At 37.7% G+C, this 14,491-nt stretch overlaps 1 protein-coding gene across 4 annotated transcripts in view; it reads right to left on the bottom strand.

Annotated features, from left to right (window-relative positions):
• Window positions 1-14,491, bottom strand: part of ARL15 (ARF like GTPase 15) — a 434,430-nt gene that overhangs the window by 229,946 nt on the left and 189,993 nt on the right. For all 4 annotated transcript variants that reach the window (XM_003925863.4, XM_074385918.1, XM_074385925.1 and 1 more), the window contains one exon: window positions 4,766-4,974. In XM_003925863.4, the coding sequence (XP_003925912.1) occupies window positions 4,766-4,974 (209 nt within the window). The remainder of the gene's footprint in view (window positions 1-4,765; window positions 4,975-14,491) is intronic.

Genomic DNA, 14,491 nt, shown 5'->3' with positions numbered 1-14,491 from the left:
AGATACTTGGAAAACTCTTAAGATTTAAAGTATATGACATTTTCCAATGATTGTCTTACAAACACATTTCTCTACCTACACTAAAGTAATATTAAATTAAGCTAAGTATTTTACATGATTTAAACACTGCTTTACATTTTTTAATAAAAGATTTGCCACGTGAAGTCAGAGAAGATGCTACTTCATAGAGTTACCAAAAAAGAAATGATCTATCATTAAACAATGTAAATGTAAAACAATTTAAATAATAGTTTATTATCTAGGGACACAGACTGCCCAAGAATTTCAGTCTTTCAAAACTCTGTCTGATCCTTTGTAGAAAGAAAAAAAAAAAACAGTACACAATGTAGAACTAATCATCTATAAATAAGTAGTTATGATTAAACGTGATAGTTAAATACCATAGAAACATACTAGCACCTGCTTCCAGAAGATGTCTATATACTAAAAAAGTGACAATTAAATAAACTATTCATGACATACAGTAAAGAACGCATTGTTCAAGAAGATCTGAATATTTACAACCAAAATAAAAAATGTTCTAAAAAACAAGTAATGTTTATATTACAAAAATATTTGCAAATAATTTTCTTGCATTTATATTTTATGTTTTTCAAATATAACAGCAAGTTCTATGCACAGCACATTATAAAACTGAATTAAGATTGCATAAAAATTGAGAGATGGCCTGATCACAAATTTTAACTTTAATACTGACACCCTAATTTGGAAGCTGTAATTTCCAGTGTTAATGAACCATGGAACCAACAGAGTCATTCGACCTTATAATTCAGCTTCAAAACTCTGTTTCACAGTCTTCATATTTCTCAATTAGTATCAACAAATAGTTAACACTGTACTTTTGCTATTTCTGAAAAAGTTAAATACTTTTGGATTAAGAATATGGACAAACATCAAACCAGATGAGGCTGCTAAAAATATAGACGGTTTCATGTTAACAAAACGTATCATTTCATTGGACAATAATGTCCAATAAAATGAAAATAAGATTTTAAAAACCAGGAGGTAAAAGAATCACAATCAGCAACTGTGTAGAAGGAAAATAGAATTACGTTTATTGGCTACTACATCAACTTAACATCTCATAAAATCCTCCTGATCTATTAAATAACTTCAGAACTGAAGTATGCTCTCCTATGGGAGTTGTAAAACAAATTAGATACAATTACAATTCAATACAAATGAGAAACCAACCATTTACCCTTAAGATTTCTCTCATTTTATAGCTTTATCATTTAAATTAGATCAGAATTTTCCCTTATGTACCAAGTGGGCCACTTGACATAATTATAAATTTTTCTCGAATGCTTTCTATAGAGAAAAACAGTTGATATGAGTAAATTCTGGAAAACTGTGGTAACTACACCTCCCCAAAGTGAATACAACAAACATCTGTTCCAAGAATTGCTTGGCTTTCAGACAGTATGTAAAGGGTGTTCTTATTCCTAGTATTTTGCTGTGTTGTTTTTTTCTTTAAGCTTGTTTAAAAATACATGTTTTTACTACCAGTTCTCAAGACATAAAATCTTAAAATTCTGGTAAGTTAAACAGAGGTCATTACCAGGTATATTACAGAAAGAAAAAATACGTAACGTACAAGACTCCACTTGCTTCTGAAAGGGCAAGAAAATAATTGGGCATGTTGCCCTCTGTGGATTACATAGTAATTTTAACCATTGTCATCATTTCTTAACTCTGTGCTCCACAAACATAACAACACTCGCAGTAAGGGAGGGGACTACATATATAACTTTCTTATGATTTTTATTCTCTTTGGAGTCCCACTGATAATTCAGCTTTCTCTTTTGAACTTCACTGGCTTCTACCTTCTTCTAAAGTCAACAGTATCCTGATATCTTCATCAAGCAATAAGTGTGTTTGTAAAGTTTTACTCCAGTGACAGGATAAATTATTGTACACTGTATGCATTAAACATAGAATGTTGTAATTTCAATGGAGGGAGAACAATCAATACCCTTTATGACTGATTTTATTTTCTAACTACATCAAAGTTGAGTGCTTTTTGGTAAGTTGAATGCTTCTTCCTTGATTGCAACAGGTCAGAATTTTGCCTAAAATTCACAAGTATTTTGCAGAGTAAAACACCATCTTTTTAGTATTGAGAAATTCCACAAAACATACACAAATTAGCAGGTGCAAAGGAATAAAAATGCTTATCAGCAATAGGGCACAGGATGTGCAATACCTTTATGAAAGAGAGAATAAAAAGGCGACTATTATCTAAATATACTTCTAGTAACATGTGACTTTGCTCACTTTTCAATCTTCTACTGCCTCTTCTATAATACCAATGCCTGCTCCCAACCATTTTCAGGTTATTGTTTACAAAATGTTTAAGATTCAGTTTCACAACTCCATTTTTATGCTAACAACAAGGTATTGATTTAATTCTTAAGACATTCCTGAGAGTATTTCAATAAGGCATTTTAATATACTACACAGAGAAACTTCTTTGTCATCAAGAAATGAAAAAAAATCTAGGATCTATCCCTTTCTTTTCAGGCCAAACCCAAGTAAGTATGAGCATGTCACTGTGCTTCCATAAACTTTAAGACCTATGTTGGAATTTGCCCATGTATCCCATTAAAGCAGTCTAATGTGTAAACCTGCACCTGTATGGTATATATTTATTTAATCATGGGGAAAAGTGCTTTACTTAAAGCAGTCCTCACATTGGTATTATGCAAATTCCATTACAAGCAAAATTTCTGAAAAAAGTACAAATGGATAAAAACAACAACAACAACAACAACAACAACAACAACAAAAAACTCAAAGTCACATATGCTCCACTATCCACAAGTTTAGAATCATTTCCAGACCATATCTGTGACAACCCTATATTTATAGCCATCAGTCTTACTGAAAGATGAATCACGGAAAGGGGGTAAAAGATATTTGCTCTTTACCTAGGAAAGAGAGCCAGCCAACACACATAAGGAATACTCAGAAGCAATTAATTGCTAAAAGCTTCCTTTATTCAATGTGACCACCTTTCATTCCTATGGAAGGTAACCATAAGTCGTATGTTAGGTTTAAAGATACATTAGTTTCAATTATATGATGTCTAAGGAAAACAGATAAACAGGTTCATAAAACTTTAAAAGTAAAAAGAGAAGAAAATCGTTTTTCAGATATTGCAAATAACTTGAATAAAGTGACCTGAAATTATAATGGCACTTTATATCTATACGTTGTATCAATAAGTATACCTATTTCGTATATATTACATACACACAGGATACTGTCTACATGTAGTAATGCACACATACATATTACCAGACTTTTCATAATGAATAGCTGAATAACAATGCATTCTCAGCAAAGGACCTTATAAACTACCCATCATTACATACTATTATATCTACACTATAGGCAGAAAAACCAACGCTGAGAAGTTAAAAGATTTACCTAAGGTCTTGAAAGCACATCAGGAGTTACCACCATTATAATGCTGAAGATCTTCACATTAATGACTTTCTGAATAGATTTTTATTGCTATTTTTTACTTAATTACTTAATATTATAGATAAAGTATTTTTCAAACTATTCTTAAAAAGGTGCTACATACTTAAGGCTGAATGAAGCAACTAATGAGAGACATGAGCTCTGTCTGTTGAATAATAGGTCCTTGCCTTTTTTTTTTTTTTACGTTTCTAAAATTTAAATAAAAACTTTATATAGTTCTACTTAGGTGTTTAAACTTCAAAGTAAATTATCCAACTTAATCCTATTAACTTATCATAATAAATTGCATTATTCTCATTTTATAGGTGAGAAGCCAGGCATAGGATAAGGCTTTCAGCTGTGGGTCACACACTAAGTGTGAGGGAGGTTTGGAGTTAGAACATGTTATGTTCTTGGCTCCTCGTTTATTTTTCAGACAGAAGGGCAAGATTGTTGTTCATATTAATCATCTTATTCCAAAATCACTTGAGGAGGCACGCAATTTTCTAGAGAGGAGAAAACACATCCTGAAAGTTACAAGTATAAAGAAATATATCAAGAGTTCTGATTTCACTGTACATAGATTATAATTCACTATAATTTAAGTTTTAAAAACTATTCACATATCTCATTACTTTAGTACCATGAATCAGAAGCTCTGTTGGCTGAGACACTAATTATTTGCTGAAAATTAGTCTCATGCTTTTATAGGAGAGATATAAGCTAAGAAATAAAATTAAATGAGGAAGATAAACACTGGTTCCATGTTAAAATGTATTTGGTGGCATGGCATTTGCAAGACAAGACATCAGTTTTTAGCCTAGCAGATTACAGAATAGGATCCATTACTCCTAGTCAACACTGAACACTTCAGAGGTACAAGAACATGGCTTTGGATGGCGAGTAATGCATGGAAATAAGCACGATGTGTTCCTAGTAAAGCTGAAGAAGGGAATAAACTAAGTCCACAGGTTAAAACAATATTAAACAACCAGGCCTTTGGCCCATCGAAATAGATGAAAAATATAACCAGAAACATCTTCTAACCTTTGCTAAATAGCTAGAAAGAAATCTGTGCTCTCCAAATAGGGTAAGGTATATAAACAAGCGCTAAAAGATGGATACAGGTTTCTGCTTCCTACAAAAACTAAGATTTCATGTTGAAAATAGCATAACCAGCATACTCCTAATGACATGCATTTTTCCAGGTTCCAACGTGGCAGCAAAAGTACAACAAGCAAGGGAGACAAAGAGTTGTCATGTTAATGAGACATACCTCTTGTACTGAGCGAGCTGCTGGCTTGTCTTGATGATTGGCCAATATTAAAAAGGGTAAAGTGCATAACTGTGGATGCTGAAGAGCTGAGTGCAGCTCATTTCTAGCAGCTTCTAAATCATCCTCTGAAGAGGCACTGTCTAATACAAATATTACCCCTTGAGATCCTTGGTAGTAGCGGCTCCAGTATTTCCGGATATTATCAGCCCCTGTCAAAAACAAAACAAATTCTCGTTTTAAAAAGAGCTTTCAGCAACTGAAAAATGTTCCCAACAGTAATTCCTACTGGAAACCAATGTATCTTTTAAAAATTAAGTGCTAAACTCTGCGGTATGGAGTAGAAAAGGAATTTAGGAAGGCAGAGATAACAGTGGATGGGAACAAAGAAAGCAGTAGAGCCAATAGGTGGATTTGGCCTTGAAGGAAGACACAAAATCTAAGTCATTCTTAATGACTTTTATATAAAAATGTGTATGAGAGAAGCAGGATAAATACTTCCTAGACTTCAACTCCAAAGAATATTTTCAGACTTTAATAGTCTCTACAAATTGAGTCTAAACCTGGCTCAGAGAGCTGCATGACCAGACGTCCACCAAGGCTTCTTCCCAAACTATTAACATGAACTTCGTGATACTTTTTTTTAACAGAACTGCTCACGGTTCAGGACAGCCTTGTTTAATTTCACCTAGAGAGTTATTAGCACAATAGCTCTATGTGTCAAATGCTAAAGTTTGTGAAACACTAAATCATGGCCTTTGATACATTTGTATGAATCTGTTTGGCTTTATAACTCATGAGGAAAAACAGAAGTGTGAACTAATGGTCTCCATGAGATAAGATGTTTATTAAACACACACACACACACACACACACACACACACACACACACGAAGAGGCCAGGCATGGTGGTTCATTCCTGTAATCTCAGCACTTTGGGAGGCCAAGGCAGGTGGATCACCTGAGGTCAGGAGTTCAAGATCAGCTGGCCAACATGGTAAAACCCCGTCTCTACTAAAAATACAAAAATCAGCTGGGATTGGTGGCGGGTGCCAGTAATCCCAGCTACTTGAGAGGCTAAGGCTGAGGCAGAAGAATTGCTTGAACCTAGGAGGCAAAGGCTGCAGTGAGGCAAGATCATGCCACTGCACTCCAGCCTGGGTGACAGAATGAGGTTCCATCTCAAAAAACAAACAAGTAAAACACATGGAGACTCTCATCAGCCAAGGTATGTCATGATGTCATGTCTCATTCCTCTTTGTATTTCCATTATACAGAACAACATCTAACTCAAAGTTCAATATAGGAATGAGAAAAATTGAAGACATGAGGGAATAAAATTACATACTAATTAAGCTTTACAGATTTGAGACTAGAACAAACTCTAGAGATTCTTTAGTCTAACTCTCTGAGGAAACTGAGGCAGAAAGAGTTAAAGTAAGTGCCATGTGTCTAGTAAATAAAAAACCGGGATTTGCATGAATCAGTGGACAACCTGCCCAGGGAAGGCACAGGAACTTCCCTTTACATCATCGTGAATGCTTTCATCACTTTCATTCAAGAACAGGATGAGCAATATGCGTGTGTGGGGAGGAAAGAGGTGCTACTGGTTACATAACAACAATTAGATTTCAAGGAATTTCACCAATTGATTGCATATGATCAAGTTCTAACCAGTTAATAACTGTATGTTAGTCATTCACTGAACATCCAGTTCTTATGTTTGACATATTGTCAAAATAGGGAAACAGCAGGGACTGGAGTTGGTGTGCCATAGCTGGCAAAGGACACCTGTTTGCTTTTCTTCCCAACTCTGTTCAGTGATATCCTGTTGGTAGTTTCAAATCAACCAGGTTGAGAGTAATGTCACTATGGAAATCAGCAAATCCTACGTATCGAGTCCTTTCCATACCCAGAGAGCCATACACCACTGACCGCACTGAGTAGCTCATATTTTCTGGGAGAAATAGAAAAGAAAACTCAAAGATTATAATAGAGTATGATAAAGTACTGTCATAGAGGTTATTCATTAGGTCCTCTGGGAGCAAGACATAGATAGGCATTTCACCCAAAGTGTGGCAAATCTTTTTTAATTTCATTTTTAAAATTTGAGATGGTTTCTCGCTATGTTGGCCCAGGCTGGATTCAAGACTCAAGTGATTCTTCTGCTTCAACCTCTTGAGTAGCTGGGACGAAAAGTACATGCCACTGTGCCCAGGAGGCAAATCTCTTGAAAGAATAGTATCAGTAGCCAAACAGCTCCCATTTATTAAGCACTTCCTATCTTCTAGGTACTGTTTTAAGAAGAAAAGCTCATATAATTTTTACAACAATCTAAGGAGGGAAGTATAATTGACTTTGAAACTAATTTTCAGGTCTTAAAATCTGTGATTTCACCATTATACTATATGCAAATAACTAGGTATATATTTAATAAGAGGATCAAGGACATTTGGTGTTAAATACGTGAAGACATGTGATAGGAACAGGGTTGATGCATATCATGCAGGGTCCAACCAAGAAAACAAAACAAAAACAAAGAGGAAATTTAAGTCAGAGATTACTTAACACAGAGTTAGTTGCTTAAGTGGTGGTGGAACTGAGAAAACAGCAGGGGTACTGAGAGAAGCAGCATCTTAGGTCAGATTCCCTAGACGCAGAGCTTGAGGTGGCATTTCTTGTACACCTGATTTAGAGGAAATGCTGTCAGGAGAAACTAGAAGTGAAAGAAGTAAGCTAGAATGAGGGAAGAAACTAGGCAAAGATACTGTTTCAGAAATCTAGCCTCAGCTTGATGCCATGAGGAACTCTAGAGCATGGATTGAACCACAGAAGTTGTCTAGTCCAAAGGCAAGGGAGCTGGGCTATTCCACCCTTGTATAGTCACTGGCTATGAGACACCCCTGGGGAACAGGAGGGGGTTGGGGCCTGATCTCATCATCTCCCAAACATATTTGGTTGGGGCAATAACTGTCAGCCAAGGGCAGGCCTCTGGAGAAGGGTACAGGTGTGGGTCATTAGCAGCCAATACCCGCAGCAGCTGGGAGATGGATACAATGGCCCAGCAAAGAAGATCTGGGTAGGATACCAACAGCATCTGCTATAAGCTACATCCAGACACCATCCATATGCTCAAGAACCATCCATAAACTGGAGGGACAGAAGTGGAGGCAGTGATACCCGGTGGTTAAGTGTTTAAAATGACAAAAATAGTGTGCATGTGTATCTGCACAGAAGCTTATTATAAATTTCACTGACATAAAGGATGTGCAGTACATGGTTTTCATAATAAAACTAAATGCAGTATGCTTTATTGTAAATTCTACCTAGTGAACTAATGCTCACAGAATGCTTTTGTTGAGTTTGTATCCACAGCCAACTAGTGGCTGCAACTGACCAACTAGTGTAGTTCTCACATGAAAGGTGGCTGCTCTAAGTGTTTTACATATATTAAATCATTTACCCATGACAGTCTAATGAGGTAAATACTGTTAATACTCTCGTTTTATCAATAAGGAAACCAAAACACAAAAAGATCATGTGACTTGTCCAAGGTTCCACACTTAATAAATACATTTAGGTCTAATGTGATTGAAATAGAGATCATGGACTAAAAAGGCAATGAGGCTAAATAAAGAACTATATTACCACATAAACTAGGAGAAAAGAAATGGAACCCTACTGGCACAAAAGGTAAATAAATGCCTACATACATGAATGAAGGTATGTCCAAAAACATTTCCCAACCGGTTAATTCAATAGATAGTTATCAAGTACTTATTTCATCCATACAAGTCTCTGAACTAGGACCTAAAGAGATATTTAGAAAGCCATTATTCCTCTTAGCTGAAACCATCAAATCCTGTAAAGTAATACTAATTACAATAAGGCCTGCAAATACAGCAGGCAGAGCAAATATGTCCACACATCAGATGGTGTCCAGGGAGTCAAATATAAAGAGAAGAATTTGGTTGCATGTTTTAAGAGAGCTTGTCCCTTGGAAACACATAGGACACCTGGAAATTCAACTCCTGCAGTCAACTCTTTCAAAGAGAAACTATATTTCCATATGCCACATTTAGGAGTACATATGGTGCCTGAAAATAGTGAGACAAAATGACAATAAGTTCAATGACAATCTTGGTAGACCAAAAAAACTCAAAAAGAAAAACCATAACTTTAAAAAATGCCCCTTATATGACATAATGTATGAATAATATATTAATAGTGAAAAGACCCTTTTCTTTAATCTCTTGCTACAGTCATGTGCCCAATCTTAGGATTCCTAACTTTCATCATCAACACTGAGCTTGGAATTTTAAATTTCCATTTTGTCTTCTGTACATGGCTTTAGTCAGCAGCAACCTAACCCATACTGGGACCAGGGCATTTCACCAGCAACGAGGTGAAGAGTACAATATGGTTGTTCAGTCCAGCTTAGTGGGCCATGGTTTAGTCACCAGATTAAGAAACGGCAGAGGCCGAAGCAGGTGGATCACGAGGTCAAGAGATCGAGACCATCCTGGTCAACAAGGTGAAACCCCGTCTCTACTAAAAAATACAAAAATTAGCTGGGCATGGTGGCACGTGCCTGTAGTCCCAGCTACTCGGGAGGCTGAGGCAGGAGAATTGCTTGAACCCAGGAGATGGAGGTTGCGGTGAGCCAAGATCATGCCATTGCACTCCAGCCTGGGTAACAAGAATGAAACTCCGTCTCAAAAAAAAAAAAAAAAAGAAAAGAAAAAAGAAAAAGAAATGGCTGTGTCATCAACCCACGTGCTAGATGCTTTGAGGAGTGAGCCTAACTGGGAAGGTTAGAACAACTGTCTGATGCCAACATTCTCAAAGCCCAAACCAAATCCAAAAGAAGTAACCAACACAGGAAGTGACATCTTACAGCAGGCTAAAGCCACTCTTAGTCTAGTGTCTGAAAGTGTCATGCTCTGTGACACTTAAATTACAATTGCAACATAATATGGTTAAATATCAAACTCAAACCTAGTCTACGGTTTGTATATTTAGATTAAAAAGCAAATGGGTAGTCCTAACAGTAAAGGGACTGGGTGGAGGGTGTTGCCAAATGTCCTAATTATCTGACATCCACTGTTCACTAACTAAAAGTTGTAATAAACACTTGGGAATCTAAGAGCTCATCAGGAGGGCCAACCAGGAGAGTCTGGCTCAAGGTACCACAATAAGAGCAGGGGGAGAAGATAGAAGCCTAACAAGTCTTCATTGTGTAAATTCATTTCTGTGGCATGCTACAGATGTTAACAACATCCTCTCATGATTCATTAATACATCCATCCAACAGACATTTACTGAGCACCTGGCACCATCCTAGGTGCTGAGAAAACAGCAGGAAACAAAACAAAGAGTTGGAAACAAAACAAAACTTTCAGTCTTTATACTGCTCAGAGTAAAGCCAGCCTATCATCATAGAGGTTAAAAGTACGAGGCACGGTGGCTCACTCCTGTAATCCTAGCACTTCAAGAGGCCGAGGCAGGCAGACCATGAGGTCAAGACCATCCTGGCAAACATGGTGAAACTTCATATCTACTAAAAATACAAAAATTAGCCAGGCGTGGTGGTGTGTGCCTATAATCCCAGCTACTCGGGAGGCTGAGACAGGAGAATCGCTTAAACCTGGGAGGCAGAGGTTTCAGTAAGCTGAGATTGTGCCACTGCACTCCAGCCTGGGCATCAGAGTGAGATTCTGTCTCAAAAAAAAAAAAAAAAAGAAGTGCAGGTACTCATCTGGCCAACTTCCTTTTAGTTTTTAAGCCTGTGGTAAGAAAATGGAAAGAGTAGACCAGCTGAGCGTCTCATCCTGACTCTTCTGCCACCACAGCGTGGCCAGCAGCAGTCTTGGTTGGCCTGTGGCAGGGTCCTAACAAAGGTCTAACAAAGGTCTGCAGAGAACCTCTGAAAAAGATTTAGGTCCTTAATAAAAAGAGATGCCCAAAGAGAATCACCTCTCCTACAGTTTTAGATTTCATTGAGTGATAAGCTTAATCTCTGAACAGCTTGACCTTGAAGGTGACATATCTACACACTGAGGATGTGAGACAGGAAGACAGAAAGAGCCTGGGTCCTGTAGCACATCCCTGAGCAACAGAACCAACCATCCACATTGTAAGGAGACCCTACTATGTGAGCACAGTAAATGCCTATCACTCAAGCCAATTTTAGGAGAATTTGCAGTCAAAAAATATCAAGTTCTCTCCTGTTAAATTAAAAGGCTTTGAAGAAGTTCCTTAAAAGAGAAGTTCTTTGACAGACATAACCAATGAGTTTAAAAACAGGGATATTTAGGAATAATAAAAACAGGTACTCAAAGTTGTCCCTACGGAAAATCTGCTATCTAGACCACTGCTGTCCAGTTGAAATTTTTGCAGTGAGGAAAATATTCTACATCTGTGCTTTCCAGTATGGTGGTCACTGAGCACTTGAAATGTGGCTAGTGTCATTGTGAATAAACTGAATTGTTTGATTCATCTATTTGAAGTTAAAACACCACATTGGACAGTGCCGCTCTAGACATTTCCATAAGTGACCTCTGACATAAGAGACTACTAGAAACCACTAAGACAGGAGCAGTTACAGAGAACTCATCCTGTCTCTGAAAGGAAGAGCACAGAGCCTTGCTGGTATAGGAGGGGCTGCTGTCACCCCCATCCAATGGCGATTTCCCAGAGGGCAGCTGCTGAAGGACTCAGCAACAGGCCAACCAAGACTGCTGCTGGCCATGCTGTGGTGGCAGAAGAGTCAGGATGAGAAGCTCAGCTGGTCTCCTCTTTCCACCCTCTTACTACGGTCTTAAGAAATTAAAAGGAAGTAAGAATAAATTCCTTCTGGAAAACTCAATGGGACCAGAGACCCATCAACAAGCCAATTTTAGATAACTCAAATTGTAAATGGGTATTCAAATCTTAGTGAACACTGCAGCCTTAGAACACAGGTCATCTTGGCAGTATCATTAATACTTTAAGAGGAAGGTTTCCCAGCACAGGAGATGGAAAGGAGAAGGAAGAGAAGAGCAGTAATTTTAAATTCTTTTTAAACTCCTCCCATCTACAAAACCTCAGTCTTTTAGATTGGTAATTCTTTGGACTTTTTTTCATCTTTTAAACAGACTCAATCTGGTTTTTTTGTTTGTTTGTTTGTTTTTTGTTAAACAAACAACTAGGAATTCAGGCAGGACTAAGACATACATATCTAAACTCACACTTTTATTACGGACTTCCCCACCCATACAACAAAACAAGCCAAAATACAGGAAAGTAAGTTAAGCTCCTCCACTAAATAGTCAATACAAAGTATAAAAATATAAAGATTTAAAGTCAGGTTCTCTAAAGGGAGACGTACTTTCCTGTTTCACTTTTCAAACAGTCAAAAAACAGAGTCAAAAAGACAGTGGTTACTGTTGAGCTGCAGAAAACCAAAGTCCCCAGACTACAGTGAGATCACTGTGAATATCTACATTGGAAATAAAAGATGATCAACATATATCATCACCCACCCCAGCACACCTACATACCACATTGCATCTAACCTTGTTAGGTGTTTATACACATCCTCTCATTTCACCCTTTAGGCTTTATTATCCTCATTTAATGGAAGAAGAAATTGAGAGAGAGAGGACAGGCACCTTGCTTGAAGTCCAGCAAGTAAGTGGTACATCAAAGATTCAAACTCTGGACTATCTGACTCCACAGACCACATGTTCTTTTCCACTACATGGTGCTGCTTCCCAGAGAATGTGAGAGGCTCCAGGAAAATGGGAATGGACAGAATGTTCTATTCAAATGAGCATGCATGTTTAAGAGCCACAGACTGTAAAGAATGGTTAAGACGGCTATTGCAGAGAAGGGTAAGACAAGGCATCCAATGGGTTGCGGGGGCAGCAAACCATAAGCTTGGAGGAAATTAGGAACAGGTGGCTTATGAGTGGGGCACAGTGAAAAGAATGAGTGTGAAATAGAAAATCTGAGTTGGTGACAAGTAAATGGCTAGTGTAAAAACAGAATATGGATGGCTTTGTAAGTCAGGCAGAGTGTCTAGACTGGATTCAGCAATTAATTATTATTATAGAGCCCTGAGGAAAATACCTGGGGTGGTCTTGTGCTGCCTAAGGATCCTGTCTCCCACTCACTGCCTGTTAATACTTACAGTAAACAATGCCAACCACCCATACCTGCACTTCCTCCAGGTCCAAACTGCCAAGCACAAATACTCCACACACTTCTGTATGTATGGCTAGCTGCAGAGCCTAAAAGATTCATTTAGTAAGGTATTTCTATACGTATTTATTAGACATCTACCACAAGAAAATGTTGTGAGAAAAGAAGAAAAAAAGGTTCTTCCTTCCCCCAAAGGCTAGAAGATAGTCAGCAAAGAAACCTTATTTTGCCTTATTTTTAATTTCCCCAGTATACACAGTTTGAGAGGTGACTACAAGAAACACCAGCGGCAGAGTCGGACGTAAAACAAGAGAAAGAGATAATAATATACAAAAGGAGGGTTTATCAAGCCAGAGACTCCGAGTTTAATCCTGCTGGAACGCTGGGAGCTATAGCACCGAACAGATGCTAGGGGTGAAGGGGTTGGGTCTTAGGCAGTGGGGCAGAGTCAGGAGAGGTAGCTATCAGTGGTGGCTTGGGGGATGTTGAGGAAGGCAGGCTTTAATTTCCCAGCACTTCTGGTTTGCCCAAAGCACCAAGGCAAAGCAAACTGAAGTAGTCAGAGACCCCAACTCTCACCTTCAAGGCACAGGCTATACCCACAGAAATGGAGTTATGGCTGGGATACCAACAGGGCCTCCCTCAGCTACCCAAAGAAGAGCATTTAAGTATCACTTTAAGCCATTTGACTAGCTGGTGGCTCTAAAGCAGAGAGCACAAAAAATACAATCCTTATTAATGGAAGTAAAAGCTAAGCCTTGGTTTATGTAACAACGATATACTTAGCAGAAGACGGCCTGTAAGTCTGCCAACGTTAAACAGCGGTTCTCAAAAGGTAAGTCTTTAAGACCCTTTTGGAAGGCATAGGAGAACAAAACTACATTAATAATTATACTAAGACATTATTTGCTGTTTTCACTTATGGTACAAAAGCAATGGTGAGTAAAGGTGACTCAGCACTCACAGAGGTACTGGCAACAAACAAGTAGGCACCATATTCTTGACTACCACATACTTGCAGGGGGAGAAGAAGCCAGTTTCACCTGAGAATTCCCTTAATTCTCAGCATAAAGGTTATTAGTTTTATTAAATTAGCTCTTAAACACACCTTTTAAAATACTCTGTGTGACTAAATGGGAAGTAAGCAAAATACACTGTTGCTACATACCAAAGTAGACAGTTGATTGGACAATAAGCACCTATACAATTGAATTGTAAGCTACTTTTTTTTTACACACAACTCCATTTTTGCTTGAAATTTCAACTGACAAACTATGATTATTCAGATTTGAGTATTTGATAGACATTTTCCCAAAACTAGATGTGTAAGCCTGTCATTTCAAGGAAAACAAATGATAGTATTTGTTGTCAGTGATAAAATTTGTTTTCAAGCAAAAGCTAGAATCTTAGAAAACTTATTTCAGCTAAGTTTTGAGTGAGCTTGACAGCTTTTCAATGATGAGACTGGTGGTGATATTAACAGACAGATATTCATAAAGTAATCTGTAAACATTTAGAAGCTCTACACTACTTAGTGAACCAATA

The sequence above is a fragment of the Saimiri boliviensis genome, chromosome 1 (genome assembly GCF_048565385.1).
Source record: "Saimiri boliviensis isolate mSaiBol1 chromosome 1, mSaiBol1.pri, whole genome shotgun sequence".
Classification (NCBI taxonomy): domain Eukaryota; kingdom Metazoa; phylum Chordata; class Mammalia; order Primates; family Cebidae; genus Saimiri; species Saimiri boliviensis.
This window is presented reverse-complemented; position numbering and strand designations above follow the sequence as displayed.